Source organism: Delphinapterus leucas, chromosome 6 (genome assembly GCF_059928025.1).
Source record: "Delphinapterus leucas isolate spDelLeu-1000000601 "Yukka" chromosome 6, BTC_Dleu_Yukka2, whole genome shotgun sequence".
Lineage (NCBI taxonomy): Eukaryota > Metazoa > Chordata > Mammalia > Artiodactyla > Monodontidae > Delphinapterus > Delphinapterus leucas.
In genome coordinates, this window is record NC_143134.1 from 73779110 (window position 1) to 73797695 (window position 18586).

The 18586-nt window shown below is 45.2% G+C and overlaps 1 protein-coding gene and 1 pseudogene across 5 annotated transcripts in view; both read right to left on the reverse strand.

Moving 5' to 3' along the window:
* LOC149748971 (large ribosomal subunit protein uL11 pseudogene) overlaps positions 1–13607 on the reverse strand; it is a 30698-nt pseudogene extending 17091 nt beyond the window's left edge. The window contains exons 1-2 of the transcript XR_016393563.1: positions 9002–13607; positions 609–6479 (exon numbers count right to left, since the gene is read on the reverse strand). The product of XR_016393563.1 is annotated as a large ribosomal subunit protein uL11 pseudogene (transcript). The remainder of the gene's footprint in view (positions 1–608; positions 6480–9001) is intronic.
* A 2230-nt stretch (positions 13608–15837) lies between these two features.
* DOCK8 (dedicator of cytokinesis 8) overlaps positions 15838–18586 on the reverse strand; it is a 224196-nt gene continuing 221447 nt past the window's right edge. For all 4 annotated transcript variants that reach the window (XM_089913260.1, XM_022573565.3, XM_089913261.1 and 1 more), the window contains 2 exons: positions 17337–17507; positions 15838–16941 (listed from right to left, as the gene is read on the reverse strand). In XM_089913260.1, the coding sequence (XP_089769386.1) occupies positions 16881–16941; positions 17337–17507 (232 nt within the window). In that variant the 3' untranslated portion in view covers positions 15838–16880. The remainder of the gene's footprint in view (positions 16942–17336; positions 17508–18586) is intronic.

The window sequence follows — 18586 nt, forward strand, 5'->3', positions numbered from 1 at the left end:
TAATTACCCTTCTTCTATGAACAGATTCCACCTTCTCCCTTTTCCCCACTAAAGGAGTGGAAAATCAAACTCAGAAAGGACCTCTGTGTCCCTTCTTTTTCATCACAGTGGTTGGTCCACAATGCACACATGATCTAATCCAGGTCAAAGGTTTTCCCTGAGATTTTTCTGTTGAAAAGACTTTGTCCTCCCTTTCTGGCGGAGAGTTGTATGACTGAGTCCCACATTTCCAGGTGGCATGGCCCCCATCACGTGGAGAACTCAGGAAGGAGAAGGAACAGCGGAGAACTCTGGTGACATCAAGCCCCTGGCCCCTAACGCTTAAGTCCTCAGGGCTGCCTGGTTCTTGCAGTTCAGTGAGCAATCCCAGTATTTTCTCATTAAATTTTCCTTTTCCTTACGCTAGTTGGAGTTGGCTTCCTGTTACTTGCAGCTGCAAGGGTTTTAACTAACAGCTTATGCATTCGTTAACGATGATTAGGAGGGCCACACAGCAGCATGCAAAGTGATTTTGATGAATTTTACAAACAGCACCATATAAAATTATATGAATGATATCATTACAGCTATTTACTCATTCACGTGCAAAATAAGTGGAAAAGAAGTACCTTAAAAATGTAATGGGGGCTTTCCTGGTGGCGCAGTGGTTGAGAGTCTGCCTGCCGATGCAGGGGACACGGGTTTGTGCCCTGGTCCGGGAAGATCCCACATGCCGCAGAGTGGCTGGGCCCGTGAGCCATGGCCGCTGAGCCTGCGCGTCCGGAGCCTGCGCTCCGCAACAGGAGAGGCCACAACAGTGAGAGGCTTGTGTACCACAAGAAAAAAAAAAAGATGTAATGAATGTTTAGCATGGTAGAGTTATGGGTGATTTTTTTTCCCCTTCATATAATGGGGTAAAAAATTTATCAAACTACATTCAGTATGCAAAGCTAAATGTGGCTTATTGTTTTTCTACAACTGACCAAATCTTCCTCATCAACTTCCTTCATACCGACCATTAACTGTATCTTAGTCTCTTTGGAGAGGAAAAAGGTTTTAGTTTAAAAGAGTTGCTTTGTTTTTGTTTTAAGGTAAATGGCGAATCTTGTATTGTTTCCTGCCCTCCTTTCCAATATGGTGCCTTGGTTCATTGCAGAGGCAGGTGCTTGAGGCAACAGGAGAGAGTGAGCTTTAGATTTGCACACCTGTTATCAGGGTTGGTGTCATGGACTGAATATTTGTGCCCCCTACCCCAAATTCATAGGTTGAAGACCTAACTCCCACAGTGTGATGGTATGTGACATGGAGCCTTTGAAAGGTAATTAGGGTTAGCTGAGGTCACACGGGTGTGGCTAATCCTACCAATCATGGGATTAGCGGCCTTATAAGAAAAAGAAGAGAGAACTCATTCACTCTCTCTCTGCATACACAAAAACAAGGAAAGGCCATGTGAATACACAGCGAGAAGTTTGCTATCTACAAGCCCGGAAGAGACCTCTCACCAAGAACCCAATCAGCCGGTTCTTCCCGACTCTAGAACTGTGAGAAAATAAATATATCTGCTGTGCAAGCCACCCAGTCTGTGATCTTTTGTTATGGCAGCCTGAGCTAAGACTGTTGGTGCTGACGTTTTTAGCAATGTCTCTGGGTACCTGGCTGCTTGCACTATTGACCTCTGTGCTTGGAGAAGCTGTGGCTCTTTCTAGCTCAGTCAGAGCTGGAGGGTCTTCCCTTGTGACTTGCTCCCAGCTGCAGACAGAAAAACGTTGCCTGTCATTTCAGCAAACAAAGAATGTTGCCTGCTATTCCAGTGAACAACACATGTTTCCAGGCCATCAAGTCATCAGCCACTTCAGCCGCCCTGACGGCGCACCCTGGGGGCAATCAGGATAGAGAAAAACAGGATACTGGTTCTAGTTATTTAAGATGCATATCTAAGGAATAATTTCATGAGCCCAGACTCTTCCATCTTCCCCTAGAAAAGCACTAACATCATTAACGTGAGATGTCATTTTTTTGTGATTAGCAGTAATCTTTTAATGTTCAAGTACATGTTTTTTTTGTTTTGTTTTGTTTTGTTTTCAGCAAAAACTCCTATATATCCTGGCTCCTCCCTTACCTCTTCAGAGTAGTTCCTCAGAGCTATCTGAGAGGCCATCTCCTGGGCTACAGTCCTCAGTAAGGTCCCTGAATAAAGCATAACTTGCAACTTTTAGGATGTGTGTTTTTCTTCAGTTGACATTGCCCCTACGTTGGCTTTGGTGGCCCTGCAGACCACTCTGTGTCTCAGCCACATCCCTAATCTGGTCACTGGCTTAGGTTAGTCAGCCAGCCCATCCCTTACTATGGCAGCCAACTCTCAACTCCGCTGTACCCACATTCTGGAGGATATGTGGAGATGTCTTGGTCCCTCTTCTCCCACTCTGGGGCTGAAGAGGCCCAGAAGCACTCACGCAGACCCTCTGCCTGATAACCATGCTGTAGTGGTGTTGTTTTAGTTGTCGAATGATCCTTTACTGAAATAACTCCCTTTGCAGCTCTTAAGTAGCTGGGCATTCCACTGTACCACTGTTGAGGTTTATCTATGATGCCATGAGTGTGGTGGCCATCAACACAACAGGCCCCTGGATCTCCTAAATGGTTCCAGAGAGCTCTTTGGCTAATGATTGGTACTACATCTGTTTGGCAATGTTGACAATTCCATCTGCAGTACTATTTCCACTGTGTTTAATGTTCTTCTGCTTCTTTCTGTCCCTCGTGGTCCCTTGAGGGCTTTGATGATCAGGGAAGAGGCAGAGAAGGTCTGGACTGTCTGTTCTGAATGGTCAGCTTCACTGTAATCCTCAGGCCCTTCCAGGCACTGGCTGCCTTGGCAATGTCTTTACCTACAGTTTTCGGAGACAGACCCAGGGGGCCACTCTTGGGGTCCAGGGCAGATGTGACACCAACGTCCCCATCAGTGCACTCCAGGTTTATGACGTTGATCTCACTGAGGTCGAACTTGGCAGCACGGTGGAGGCGACTGGTGTCTGATGACCCCAACGTGGGACAACTGGAGAAAGTTGCATCTTGGCATCCTCTGAATGCTGAAGGGCCCATGCTGTACTTTCATTCTCCTCCTTTGTACGTGTTGGCAGGGGCTACTTGTGTGACAGTCCCTTGGCTGAGTCTCATGAGGAGCAGGTTACAGTTTCCCTGTCCTTTCAGGGCTCCTTTCCCTCAGTTTATCTACCACCCATGATCTCAGCCTTGAACGGAGAAGCCAGGATACACATAAGTCACTTTTTCTCCTCCAACCTCTGTCTTGTCTTCTGATAGCACTCTCTTAGTTTGGAAAGGTAAAACAACCCATCTTTTCTGTGCAGCAAGGACACCCCTTATGTCAAACCTCAGTTCTCTGTACCCTTGGCTTAGAGCTCAGGTCTGATCTTCTGACCTTTGATATGTTAATGGGAGTGACAGGAATTTACAAAATCCTTTTCTTTTTCTACAACTTCTGACTTCTAAAGACTGTTTTCACAGAAGCTGAAATTTGAAAGCCAAAAGCTGGATGTGTACATTTTTTTATTTTTGCATTCCTGCTATAAGAATCTCAAACCTCCCCAAGGCATAGAGATGCCACCAATTGATCAGGGGAAAAGTCATTCACAGAGTATAAAAGAGAATAATATATTTTAAATATATTATCCTTATTACATTTTTTTCAGACTTTCCATGATGTCTTTTACCTTTTTACCTATCACCCAAACTCCCTGACAACCCCTGCCCAAATTGCAAAATGGAATAATACTAATTATTGTTATTGAATGCTTAGTGTCAGCCAATAACCCTATAGCTGTTCATATCTCCACTGAAGAGATGAGAAACTGGGGCTTAGAAAGGTGGCTTGTACAATGTAACAGAGCTAATTTGCAGGAAAAAAACTTTAGAAAATACATTTCTATCTTTTTTGCTTTTGCTTACTTTGGCTCAAGTCAAGCATTTACTCCAATATGGCAAATGTAAAACTTAAAAAGACAAAAAAGAAAAAAATCCATTAAATAAGTTGGTCCTTAACACACTGCTTAGAAAATAGTAAGCTCTCAAAAGGAAGGCAACAGTTATTATTTAATAATATTATTTCTATTGATGTCCCAGGAGATGAGCATCTTAGTATATACAGATGAAAGTTCATCGTGGTCAAAATGTTGGTACAATTTGATATTTCCACAGCTGAGCAAGAAAGTAGGTAAAGTACTTTGGGAAGGCAGAAGCTCCTGGTTGAGTTGGGAACATGCGGTTGGCCTTCTCCTTTTCTTTAGGCTAGGAATCCGAGAGACCTGGGCTATTGCTCAAGCTTGGCCAACAATGTGGGGAGGCCACGGAAGGTCCTCCTTATGGTTTAGTTTCCTCATCCATAAAATGAGGGGTTTGGGGACTTCCCTGGTGGCCCAGTGGTAAAGAATTCGCCTTCCAATGCAGGGGATGCAGGTTTGACCCCTGGTCGGGGAACTAAGATCCCACATGCCGTGGGGCAACTAAACCCGTGAGCGCCAACTACTGAGCCCACATGCTTCAGCTAGAGAGCCCGTGTGCCGCAAACTACGGAGTCCACATGCTCTGGAGCCCACGTGCCACAACTACAGAACCCACGCGCTCGGGAGCCTGTGAGTCACAACTAGAGAGAAGCCCACACACCACAACGAAGAGACCACACGTTGCAACAAAGATCCAGCGTGCCACAAGAGACCCGACACAGCCAAAAATAACAAAATAAAATAGAAAAGAAAAAAATTTAAAAAGAAAAATAAATAAAATGAGGGGTTTGGAAATCACCAAATGGTTGCGGAGGTTTCTCCTAATATTAGAAATCCTGGGGAAATGACACCCTCAGAGTTGGGAAAGTCTAGACAGCCCCAGAGTGCTGCATTGTCACCCGAACACCAATGTCTCTCTACCTTTTGTCCTCCTCTGATCTCTCCTGTGCTCAACCCCAATTCAGGGGAGGACGCTGAAGGAATGCGGCGATAGATGCGGTGATAGAGAGAGAAAGGGGGGAAGGGTAGCAAGGGGGACAACAAAATGCAGAAGATGGAGAGTGTGGGCAAGACAAAAATTACACACATACACTTTTAGAGAAAGGACACGGGGGAAAAGGGAGGAGGAGTCAAAGAATGACCATTTACCTTCTTTTGCGCAGCAAATAAAACAACAGCTGAAACGTATGAAGCCCTCGTTCCAGGGCTGGCACCTTGTTGAATGTGTCACGTGGGTTATCTTATCTCATTTAGTCCTCACACATCTCATTTTCTAGACAGGTGAGAACTAAGGCTTACAAAGTTCATCAATGTGCCCCACATCTCTATCTTAGACCATTCAGGCTACTATACCAAAGTACCACAGACTGGGTAGCTTATAAACAACAGAGATCGGTTTCTCACAATTTGGAGGCTAGAAGTCTGCTATCAAGGTTCAGGACAGACTATGTTTGATGAAGACTCTCTTCCGGTTGCAGACTGCCTATTCTCACTGTATCGTCACACTACTGAAAGATAGTGAGAGAGCTCTCTGGGGCCCCTTTTATAAGGATACTAATCCCATTTGTGACAGCTTCACCCTCATGATCTAATCAGCTCCCAAATGCCCCACCTCCAAATATTATTACATTGGGGGTTAGGGTTTCAACGTATGAATTTTGGGGGTCACAAACATTCAGTCCACTGCAATCACTAATGAGTAAGAGGCAGGACTGGGAATTGAACCTCAGTGTCTTTGATTGTAGGGCTGTACTCATAAACACCAGCCCACACTGCTCTCCTCTGTGCTAGGGAATGTTGCTATGTCACTTAAGGCTGACTTAGCATTTAATCTTGACGTCATGGCTGACCTAGCATGATGAGTTCATCACCCAGAGGCAGACAGACAGTCAGGCACCTACCTACACACTCACTCACCCCTTGATGACACTCAAGAAGGCTCAGCAAATTCAAAACAGTGAATAATATAAAGTCTTTTTTTATTAGATGCCATCGTATAGGGACAACTGTTTCAGCTTCTTAATTAACTCTAGCTTAACTGAATGTTGAAATTAACTCTTGTTCCTTCAGATGTAAGTTCATTGTCTGGACACATTCCCAGATCATTCTCAGATGACCACAGATGCCTGAGGTTTGTTGGGGGATAATATACATATAAATAAGTGGTGACTACCCCTAGCTAACCACATCAAATTTTCTTAGTATCATCCCTATCAGAAAACCAGAGTAAGCCTCATTTTAGGGTACTTCTAAGCTCACCAAGGACCATAAGAATTACAGTAAAAGATAGAGCTGTGGGCTTCCCTGGTGGCACAGTGGTTGACAGTCTGCCTGCCGATGCAGGGGACACGGGTTCGTGTCCCGGTCCGGGAAGATCCCACTTGCCGCGGAGTGGCTGGGCCTGTGAGCCATGGCCACTGAACCTGCGTGTCCGGAGCCTGTCCTCCGCAACGGGAGAGGCCACAACAGTGAGAGGCCCGCATACTGCAAAAAAAAAAAAAAAAAAGATAGAGCTGTGATGTGATAGTGTCTCATTAGGGGTCTTTCACATGTGATCATTTCCCTAACATTTCAACTGTGGGATTTGTGAGGAAACGTGGGGAAGTCTGCATCAGATCCCTACCCAAAAGTCTCTGAGGTCCATACACTTTCCCTGGATCTTTCTTTGTTTTGTTGTAGGGATATTATACAGATCTTGGAACCAATGAGACTCAGGTTCAAATTCTGCCTCTGTCATTTACTGACTGTGAGGCAGGGGGGGCCAATCCCTTGCCCATGGAACTGCAGTAGCTTCTCCTGTCAACAGGAATCACAGCCCAGGTTATTTTATGGATCAGGTGAGCCCGCACACAAAACACACCAGCATAGGACCTGCAGCACAGCAGGTGTTCAGTCACTGTGAATTCTCTTTCTTCCTGTTTCAGTATGTATTACCGTATAACAAACCACCCTGAGGAAGTGGCCCTAAGGACTATGCATGCCCATTTGCCGTGAGAGCTTTAGCTAACTTACTTGAATAACAGCCAGGTGTTTGCTATGGTTCAGCCATCAGGGTTGGGCTCACCTGGAGTCACTAATGCACTCCTGCATCCCCTCAGGAGGCTCAGTTGGTCTCAGATATCCAATACGGCTTCACTCCCATATCAGGCACCTTTGCTAGGATGGCTAGAACAGCTAGGACCTGGCCAGGGTCCTCTCTTTCCACGAGGTCACTCCAGCACAGTGGTTAGCAGGGCCAGCTTCATAGGGTGCAACATGTGTAGTCACACAGGGCCCCATACCTAGAAGGGTGCTTGCTTGGTTTAATGCTCTGTTACCACTGCCACTGCCTTGAAATTCTTAATACTTTTTTTTTTTTTTTTTAGCGGCATGCGGGCCTCTCACTGTTGTGGCCTCTCCCGCTTCGGAGCACAGGCTCCAGATGCGCAGGCTCAGCGGCCATGGCCCACAGGCCCAGCCGCTCCGCAGCATATGGGACCCTCCGGGACCGGGGCACGAACCCGCGACCCCCGCATCGGCAGGCGGACTCCCAACCGCTGCGCCACCAGGGAAGCCCGCTTAATACTTTTTAAATAAGAGACCCTGCATTTTCATTTTTACACTGGGTCCTGCAAATTATGTAGCCAGTACTTGTAGCCACATCTCTTTCCCCAAAGGCTCCAGGCTCCAAGAGGGTGAAAGAAGAAGCTGGAAAGCTTCTTAAGACTTAGGCCAGGACTCACACAGTATCACTACACTGCATTCGACGGGCCAAAGCAACTCACAAGGCCATGCTGACTCAAGGGGAGGAGGAGTAAAGTCTCTGCGGCCATCCGCCTCACGGCCGTTTCCTTCCTCCAGCATTCCCATGAACAGTCAGGTCCTGACAGAGCTCGTTTGGTGCTAAGAGGCAGAAACCCACCTAAGCTTCCTCATAAAAAGAGGGAATGACAGTAGAGAGTCAGAAATCTCCCAGAAAGAAGGGTAGCCACACATTAGGAAAGTGGAAATGAGAGTTAGAAACTCAGAGCCTGAGGCTATGCCTTGCCTCTCAGGGATCACGTTGGTTTCCTTGGTGAGTCAGCCGGGATCTGGGGGCTGGGGTGGGTGGGGGGGGGAGCAGGAACTTGGTCACTCAGAAGAGACAACTGCCCCTTCCAGGGGCTGTAGGCTGGATGGGCTCTCAACAAGGGGCTGTGGATAAGGTGGGCCATATAACCTGATGGAATGCTTGTCTTTATTTATCAACTATTTATGAAGGGCCAATAATTATGAGCAAGACCATGTCTGGGCCTATGGGGATATAATTTGGCCCTAGAGGACCAGCGCCCCTTCTTCTCAGTCACATAAAGGCATTTTTGGCTACCTCTTTTTTTTTTTTTTTGCGGTACGCAGGCCTCTCACTGTTGTGGCCTCTCCCGTTGCAGAGCAACAGGCTCCGGACGCGCAGGCTCAGCGGCCATGGCTCACGGGCCCAGCTGCTCCGCGGCATGCGGGATCCTCCCGGACCGGGGCATGAACCCATGTCCCCTGCATCGGCAGGCAGACTCTCAACCACTGCGCCACCAGGGAAGCCCCTAGCTACCTCTTATTGAAGCAAAAGGAGGGGTGGGTGTGGGGATCAGCTTTCTTTTTATTGTTCCTTGGGCCCAGAAAGTCAGTTCTGGTTCTTGCTGGATGGCTCACCTGACCTCAAATGGCAACACCCACCTACAATGGAGGTTTAGGAGAATGTATTCTCTTACTAAAATGTCAATTAGCCTCACAGAACGGCTGAGTGATGAAGAACCAGAAATTGTGACTTCATCTGAGTCGACTCTATCCCACTCCAGGGAAGATGGCCAACTTAGGCTCTCAGAAGGAGGGATTCCTACACTGAGAGCCCCATCTCTCTCACACAGCTCTCCTCAGTGTGATCCCCACCCCACCTCTCCCATTTCAGCCCCTTACAGTTCCTTCCTTCACACCCTCATCCAGTGTACTCATCCCTTTCTCAGGAAACCCCACCTACTTCCCCCCATACATACTGCCCTTCCTTGTTCCTCTCTTGGTGCTTTCTTGTAAACTCCAACATTTATAGTCTCCGCTGGTGCTGGGGTTCTCCTATGCCCAGTTTCGCTGGCTCTGAAAGACAAGGTTCCATCTAGCGAGTGAAAGAGACATTGGTGAGGGATCAGATCCCAGTGCAGTTTCCCGCCAGTGACAGCTGTGGGAGAGTATTTTCATTCATTACCTAAAACACAAGCAACTTCAACCAAGTGAACGTTCATATTTCCCAGTGACGACACAATCTAGTTTTATTTGAAGAAATGATATTTTTCTTTATTAATCTGACTTTGACTAGCTCCTTGTTAGCAGTAAACTTGGCATTATTTAGTTGGAGAATTAAAATTTTCTGGTGTCTAGTCTACATAAGAATCACCACAAGAACTATGAACAAGTCTGTCTTAATTACCCAGGACGGCTAGTGTCTATCTACTTGGATAAGAACTTCGGGATCGTCAATCTCTCCACTGATAAAAAAGGATAGCTCCTGGCCTCAAGGAACTTCCAATCAAGTGGAGCGGACAGTCTTACACTCAGATAAAACCAAAGAGTGAGGGGCTGATGAGAGATGGGCGGGAAAGGGAGGAAAGTTTCAAGAAGCAAGAGTAAGACAGGGATTAGCTTGCAGCTAGGTTCCAAGTGGGAGCTCAGGTGTAAAGGAGGGCGGGGACCCTTTCAAACTGCAGCCATAGCTGTGTGCACACAGATGACCCCACTGGAGTGGAGATGTTCTCTCCGGGCAGGGGGCTGGGTCTTGTTTCCTCATCTGCAGGAAAGCCTGCCGGCTTGCCCTCGCCACTGTGTGGGCTTGCCGTGAGATTCAGGGTTCAGGCAGGTGAAAACCAAGCCTGGGCACAGGTGGAGGTTCCTCTCAGGAGACTTTACTAGACACGCTCCCCGCCCCACTTCCTCTCACTCTTCACTCCAGATACACATTTAGCTGCACCTTCTGGGTTCCTCCAGTTGGAGGGAGCCCAGGAAGGAGATTTTAGCACTGTGCCTATTTCCCATGATATCACTTTACTTGCTTCCCACTTCGACTCCATTATCAGGCAGCTTCACAATTCCTGAGACGAATGGCCCCCGAGCCTCCCCGAAGCCCTCCTTGACGCTGTGCAGCACCTCCCTTTCCCAACTTCCGGCTACTCACCGCCAGACTGAAGCACCTTTCCGCTCCTGACTACAACAACAACAACAACCCACCCCCGGACTCAATGCGCACGCATGCGCATTAACCACGCATTAGCCACCCTCCCCCCCCCCCCGGGGGGGCGGGGGCGTGGCGGGTTGCTAGATTTCTCTAAGCCGCTTTTAAATTGGGACGTTTGCTGGGGCGTTCTGTGCTCAGTTCTCGGTGGGTTAGGACCATTGAGTTTCCTAATCAATTTGTGGGCCCCACGCAATCCTTTTTAGAAACTTTTTGCTTGATATGCGTCTGGAGACATTCGCGTCCAGGCTGCAAAGCTGGAGCCTATGGAGTGGATGGAGCAGGCAGACAGAGCCTGGGCTTCTCAACGAGCAACGTCAGCTTAGTTATTCCAGATCTGTCCTGGCTGCCAAGTCCTCTTTCTCTTCTTTCTTACTATAAGGCAAACTTGCCGCTCAGTAGCTTTCTTTCAAGTGGAAGTCGGTGTGCTTTGATACCCTCCGGGAGCATTTACAAGCAGGGGACACAGGTGGGCTGTTGGAATCCGTGTATTTACCTTCTAGGGGAATGCACTGGAGACACGCTGCGCTAGAGGAGAAGGGAAGCCAGGTCAGATTGGCTTTCCAGGCGCCCCTGTGTGCCCTCTCCGTTCCACCGATTCCCTTTCTTCTTCTACCCTGAAGGTCCTTGCTTTTGGCCTTGGCCAGACCATGGAAATTGACACTGCAAGTTGAATAGACCAGGCATTTATTTTCTGATAAATCAGGCCTCTGTCCTGCCTGCACCTTTGGCCTGCTTTTGATAAATGTTGCCGGCAGTGAATACGACGTGTGGGGTTCTGGCTAAACTTTCTGGAGGTGTCAATTGTAAATAGTGTTTCCTTACATTTGGGGCAGCACTTTCGAGTTTCCAAAACATGCTCCATGCAGTAATTGTCTCATTGGATTTCCTCAGCAGGTTGGGAGAAGACGGGGCAACTCATCCCTATTCTGCAGTGAAAAAACCTGAAGCTCAGAGAGGTAGAGTGACTTGGGCACAGTTGCAGGACTAGAAAGTACAACAGAAGAATAAGAAACCAGGACTTCTGATCCTTGGTCTAGAAACTTTTGGCAGTCACATAGTCTTTTTTGTTTTTTTTTTTTTAATCTTACTAATTACCCTGATAATCCTGTTGGATAACAGAACAATTTGTTCATCCATGTCATGTTCTCTTGTTGCATAAAGGAAATGATAAGGGACAAGAGAGCTGATTTCTCAGCTGTAACCTTTAGAGCTCTGCCGCCTTGCTAATCACTCGCTTATCCTGGATACCAGTGATTTGCCACCTTCCAAACGTGGGGAAAATAGTAAAGGTGAAAAAGCCATTTAGCTGCCAAGCTTATGCCACAAAGATCATCATCAGACCAGGAACTGGGTTGGACTCAGTAGCATCATTCCAGAGAGAGCACTGCTCCCCCAAGATGTGCTGCAGCATCAAGGCCTTAAGGATAAGGAACGTGGACAGCTCTCCAAACAGTTTTCAACCAAGGCTGTGCTACATTTCCTTCAGTAATCCCATGGCAGAAAACGTAGTGACCATCAGAGCTTTGGCTTTTTAATCAGGCTCTGTGATTCTTATTAAGGATAAGGTCTAGGGTGATTCAAGGGAAAACAGCAGAAAAGGGGGGAAAATCCTCTTAATTCTTGCCCATGCATTCATAATAGGTAAAGTCGAGAGGGAATAGAAGGCCATTCCTCCGGGGCTAGTTGACCTTCATTGTCTGTCCTCTGTTAGGTGCTTTTAGCCGAGAGATACAGAAGAGGCACAGTCTGACAGAAGTCATCACTGATGGCCACCTTCATTCAGTACTTTGGTCATTTACAAACATTCATTGAGTGCCCACTATGGCCCAGGCCCTAAGGATGCCATGATGAGAGACACAACTTTGATGCTTGACTTTTTCCACTCAAACCTACCATAACTTATTCTATTTCCCTGTTGCTCTCACTTTTCTCCCAGTGCCCTTCCCAGCTGAGTTCTGATGCCTGATCATTTGTGTCATTTTTGGCAAGACACTCCAGAGGATGTATTACTGATACAGCAAAACCTTCCACTCCCATCTGTCCCAGTCCCCACTCTTTCAGGATAAGCCCTAAGTCCTCCTTCATGTACTGTATATCCCTTTCGTCTCCCCTTCTAGGGAAGATGCTTCCAGGTCAATGGTTGTGAACATGATATGAAATAAACTGTAATCCTGATCTCCATAGAAGTTCCTTCTTCTGAATGCATTTACTTTAAAGCAATGTTCTGCAGGGTGCCTCCATGGTTTGTTACGCTTCTTTTTCCCTTTCTTCCTGGTTCCCTGGGGAACCACCGGCCCCTCTATCGCTAGCCCTGTGGTTTGAGTTGATATCCTGCTTCTCCTTAGAGGGGAGAACCTTGTTTAGCCTGAGCCATTCCAATCAGAGTGAATCCAAAGAATTTGCCTGGGAATTCTGGAACACAGACTCTCTTTTCTTTGTGGAGCTTGGTGGTATGAAGTTGTGAGGCTCAGGATTGCCTCTGTCATGACGGATGAGCCTGGAATTTCCAGGGACCACTGTTGAAAGCCTGGGGACGGAGCCAAACAAGAGAAAGCAGAGAAGAAAAATGGGCCCAGGACATGGTGGGTAGGCCCTGAACGGAGCTGGGTTGGAACCAATTCTACCTCTGGGTTAATCTGTTACGTGAACCAATTAACTCCACTACCCCCTTGGAAAACACTAATTTGAGTTTGGTTTTCTGTTCCTTACCAAAAATTGCCAGCTAAGAACTACCCTTAGGCTAAGGCTTCCCAAATGGTGTGCCGTGGTGCACCTGTGAGCTTGCTTATAGATATACCCGAGCTTGACGGCCCTAGCCTTTGGGAGGGACTCGGCAGCCGGAGTGCCAGGGCTGGTCATCTCTAGCAGCAAGTAGCTTTGTCCATTTATCCCAGTGAGACAACAAATGCAAAATTTTAATGTGCCCCATTATGGTGATTTTAAAATGTGTTCAAAAATTCTTTAACACTCCTCCATTCCAAAGGTAGAGCCTACTTCTCCTCTCCTTGAATGTGGACTGAATTTAGTGACTTGCTTCTGAAAAATAGAATATGGCAGAAAAGAGAGGGTATGACTTCTGAGACTAGGTCATAAAAAGACACTGCCACTTTTGCCTTGCTTCTCTTGAACTGCTCATCAAAGGGGAAGTCAGTGAGCACTCATGCAGTAGGGGCTGAGGTCCACAAGCAGAAGAACTGAGGCCTCCCATCAATGACCAGCACCAACTTTCCAATGTTATGAATGAGCCACCTGGAATAGAATCCTCCAGCTTCAGTCAAGCCTTCAGATGATGGCTTCAGCTTTGGCCAATGTCTTGATTGCAACCTCATGCAAGACCTCAAGTCAGACTGCCCAACTAAACTAGTCCTAATCCACAGGAACTGGGTGAGGTATTGTTTATTGTGTTAAGCTAATGAGTTTGAGGGCTATTTGGTATGCCTCGATAGATAACATTTATACCCAGAATGTGAAAAAGGTTGGGAAACACTGTGGACATACCCAGCATTCTGGAATATAATAGAACCTTTAGTTTTAGTTTTTTTTTTTAAATGATACTTAGTCAATAGCAGCTTTACAACGTTTGAGACAACAAGCATTTAGAAATACATTCAAAGCAAAACAAAAGCTCCCTGTGTTTGAAAACATACCCGCAAACCACAATTACCAGTGACAGCTCTAAAAGTTTTTTGTTTTACAACTAATCTATTGTCATGGAAAGGACTTCTTACTGAATAGAATTATGGAGTTTAAGACAACGTGTGGCAAGACAAACCCAAACAGGTCTATGCAGTATATTCATCTTTCACTTTCATGAGATTCTTAAGAGCTGGTGACAGTTACACCCTTGACCTTGCTAAAGGAAAAGAGGCAAGAAGCCAATCAGAAGATTTCTCCCATAAACTTTCATTGAAGAGTTTTCCAAAGTAAAATCAAGAGGCCTACCATGGCATAGAGGTTTCTCCAACCTTCAGGATTCAAAAGGCCTCATGTGCTTTACTCTTAGCAATGTTTGAAATGCTTCTTTCTTAACCCCGTATTTAGGATACATAATCAGAGGACCAATGCCCAAGTACTTTGTTTATGCCATTACTTATGTAAGTGCAGCAATGCCTCCACTTCATTTATAACTGTTACATAAAGAACAACTAAACTATCTGGAATTGAGAAAAGAGCCAGGGTTAGCCTAGAAAGAGTATGAGCTAAACCAGTGTTGACCAGTCCACACTTGCCAACTCCACCAGCTTCACTTCTAGGTGAGCCCATGGGCTCTCAGTCAGAGTTCTTTCTTACTCTAGACAGTATTCTTCCTACATTGGTTATCTATAGTCTGAGCCCACAGATCAGAGGCATCATGTTATAAAAGTTGGAAGCTTCTAGAATTGTACCATCCAATACAGTAGCCACTAGCCACATGTGGCTATTGAACACCTGAAATGTGGCTGGATTTGAGATTAAGTGTAAAATCTCTAAATATAAAACACATACATACAGATTTTGAAGACACAGTATGAAAAAAGAATGTAAAATACCTCATTAATAATTTTTCATATTAATTACATGTTGAATCGATAATATTTCGTATATATTGGGTTAAATGAAATGTATTATTAAAATTACTGTCACCTGTTTCTTTTCCCGATTTTCTTTAATGTGCATACTAGAAAATTTAAAGTGACATATGTGGCTTGTATTATATTTCTACTGCACAGTGCTGGTCTAGAAGCAGGCCTATTCACACTCATTTATTCATTTAATTATTCAGCTTATGCTTATTAAATGTCTTCTGTGTGTTGAGTTCTGGGCTAGGGGATAGAAATGCAACAGTGGACACAGCCCTTGCACTTGTGAAGCAAGTGGTACCCACTGCGGTATAAGAGAGACTGAAATCAAAAGTGACAACACGTATCTAAAAGCAGGGGACATTTAATCCGGAATATTTTAGGTCATAGGATTATTAGGGCTTTTAGAGTTCAAAGCCAGGCCTACATTACTTACCACCTAAGGCTTATTGTTTGAAGGCAAAATATAATAGGTGTTGATAATAATGGCCACCCTGGAGTCACTCAGGAAAGGTTACCTTCCACAGGGCCTGTTCTAGTCTGCTGTGTATTATGGCTACAGCCATACAGATGCTCTTCCTCACTAAACTAAGAGGCTTTGGAGGGCAGTGACAATGTGGTTTGACCTTGGTCTCACCCAGTGTCTCCCACACAGAAGATACTTAACAACACGTGGAATTAAAATATGTCATGCGTACTCATTTAAGAAAACAAACATATCATATACTTTAGAAAGAGTTCTGCCCCAAATGCCTAAAAAAACAAAAAGTTTGCCCCTTAAACTAGTAAGCTTTAGTAATTTAAAAACAAAACAAAACAGTCTTCTTTCAGAATATAAATTCATGCATACCTGATGGTGTAAGCAAAAAGTTCTGGGATATCCAAATTAAATTCTCTCTCATGACCACCAAGATTAAATATTATATACGAGGGGTGACCCTGGATGGCACTGTTTGACCAAGGCCATGATCATGCATCCTTCTTCTTCTCTGAAATGCTTTACAGAAGTCATGAGTTGTCGAAATAAAAAACACGAGTTGCAAAGGGAAACATTTTGCTTGCAATTCTTATTACATTTTTAGTACCAGTCAAGGTAACCAGTCATATTAAAAAATATATAATTTAATTCTCAAATAATAACTTTGTTCCTCTTTCTCCTAAAGTACACTGTCCAAAGAATCCTGAATATATTCTTTTGTTGATGTACACATGCCGATGGACAGCACAAGGTTCAGAAATGAAAGTAGAAATATTACCCTTTTATAAAAATAAACTTGGTCCCAGAGAGGATGAGAAAAAGAGCGAGCAGGAGCGAGCCTAAGAAAAAACACAAAGCTTTGGAGGAGAATTGTTTCAATTTACGTAACTGCAGCATCCGCGACTTTGGGCGGGTCGCTCAGAGTACCATTACCTCCTAACTCAGTGCTTCGAGTGTGCTCCTCTGTAAATGCATGTTAAATTAACCACCTAACAATAGAGCAAAGATAACTATACAACGATTAGTCCACCGTTACCAAAAGGGTAACAAGTTCACAAATAATTAATTGATCCCCACATTTCCAGCCTTCAGGATCTTCGGATTTCTAGTAAGGCCTCCCCTCACAGTTTTATTGGAAATGTTTTGTACTCCAGCAAGGTCACCTTCCTTTCCCATAAAGAGGGGAGGAGAGAAGTTCACTCTGAATAGCTGGTGGACAACTTGTCCATTTTCCCTTGGGCAATTTGGGTTTATCTAAATTCAGGTTAAATTCAAATACAGGCGGGAGAAAGTCATCAGTTCCTGACCACTCAGCAGGAGATGCTGTTTATGCTTTGTTTTGCACAATTATGCGAAAAAACATGGCTTAATAAATATACAGGCACCCCTGATTAACCATCCTCCACCACCTCCATCCCCCAAATGCCCCAGATCTGCTCAGACCCCATTTGGGTGTAATTCCCATTATCACTTGGATCCCAAAGCTTCCAGAGTGCTGTCTGGCCAGGGAGCATGTGGCATGTCCTGTGCGGCAAATGTCCTGTTTTAAGTTCCAGCGGGTCCTTCTCCAGGGTCACAGGGCCTCCAGTCTTCATGCGTGAAGATAGCTTTTCTTAGCTGCCCTGTGACAACTGGGTTTCACATTTCCTGAAACTAGATCTGTGGAAGGAGTCTCTGAAATTAAGCAGGGAGAGAGAACAGAAGTAAGAAACATCAGTTAGCCTTTTAAAGAGGAAAATCACTCACTAGAAAAGCACATCAATCATGGAGAACTCAGTAAAGTAAGTAAGTATGGGAAAGTGCGGCCATGCCTTCGCGCTGTGCCGGAAGAAATACAGGCGGTAATTTGGCCCTGGGAAGACGGCTGGCAGAGGCCGCATGGAGGGGCCCCGGAGAGGTCAAGGAGAAGGCACAGGGGCAGCGGGATGCAAGCAGAGCAGATCACGCTTGGGTGGCTTCTCTGATTCCAGGGCCCGCTCCCACACCCAGAGGTTCTGCAGTTCTGATTGCTGGGCCTCAAGAGCTATCCTTTATCCTATGGGAAGAGGCCTCCCCTGCCCTCTTCTTACCTCTTATGACTGTCAACTCTGAATATCGGCTTGTAGAGTTCTGGAATTTTCCGCTCTATCATTGGCCTGAGGTTCTCTCTCAGCTTGTTGTAGTTCTTTTTGAGTTCCATCTGGTACTCCCTCTGGTCTGCCGTGATGAGACGCTTGTTTTTCTCTACGGCTTCACCACATCTGAGATGCAAATATCAGGGTGGGGAGAAAATGAGGTTGCATTTCATACAAGTTTGAAGTGCTTACAAATTATTTATATATATATATATATATATATATATTTTTTTTTTTTTGTCAGTACGCGGGCCTCTTACTATTGTGGCCTCTCCCGTTGCGGAGCACAGGCTCCGGATGCGCAGGCTCAGCAGCCATGGCTCACGGGCCCAGTCGCTCTGCGGCATGTGGGATCTTCCTGGACTGGGGCACGAACCCATGTCCCCTGCATCGGCAGGTGGACTCTCAACCACTGCGCCACCAGGGAAGCCCAGAACGGATTGATTTAATTCACCCTGGAAGCCAAAACCACGCCCTTAACTGGATTTTCACTTATCTTTTAGGTTTGACATTAATTGAAGCAAACTGTAGGATACCAAAGGTTACATATCAAGGTTTCAGGGAAGAGGTAGGAAGGGGAGGTATATACCCTTTGAATCCTGAGAAATCTACATCACCCCTTATTATTTTTCTATTGCCTCTTAAACTAACAGTTATGAGCTACCACAATGTGTAAAATGAAATCAGTTTCTTCAAGGAGACTTCAAGGACCAGTTTTGTAACACCGGCAGACAAGAGACCTGCAGGAGTGAACTGCTAACTTGGGGATGGCTACTCCGCAAACTTTGGAAGAAGCAACTATACTCTCTGTGATCTTTGTTATCAGAAGACATAGTAGCTATAAATATATATAGTGTTTTTTTTTTTTTTTTTTAGTATAGTTTTTAGCTCTTGTTCATTGGTGGATTTGGTTTTTTGGTTTGGTTGCTCTCGTTGTTCTTTCTTTTTTTTTATTACTTAAAAACTGTTTTAATTTTTATATACTGTTTTAAAAAGACAAATATATTAATAGGTGGAGCGAATTTTTGTAACTTTATATTTTAACAAATTTTATACCTTATAAAACTGTTTCATAGACATTTTCTGTATTTCTTCCTTCCATTTAGATTATATTCTCTAGATTTTCTTATTAAAGTTAAAATAACTTCCACTATGTTAATTTAAATCCATAAACTAAAGAGAGCCATGCATTATGTTTCCCTCCT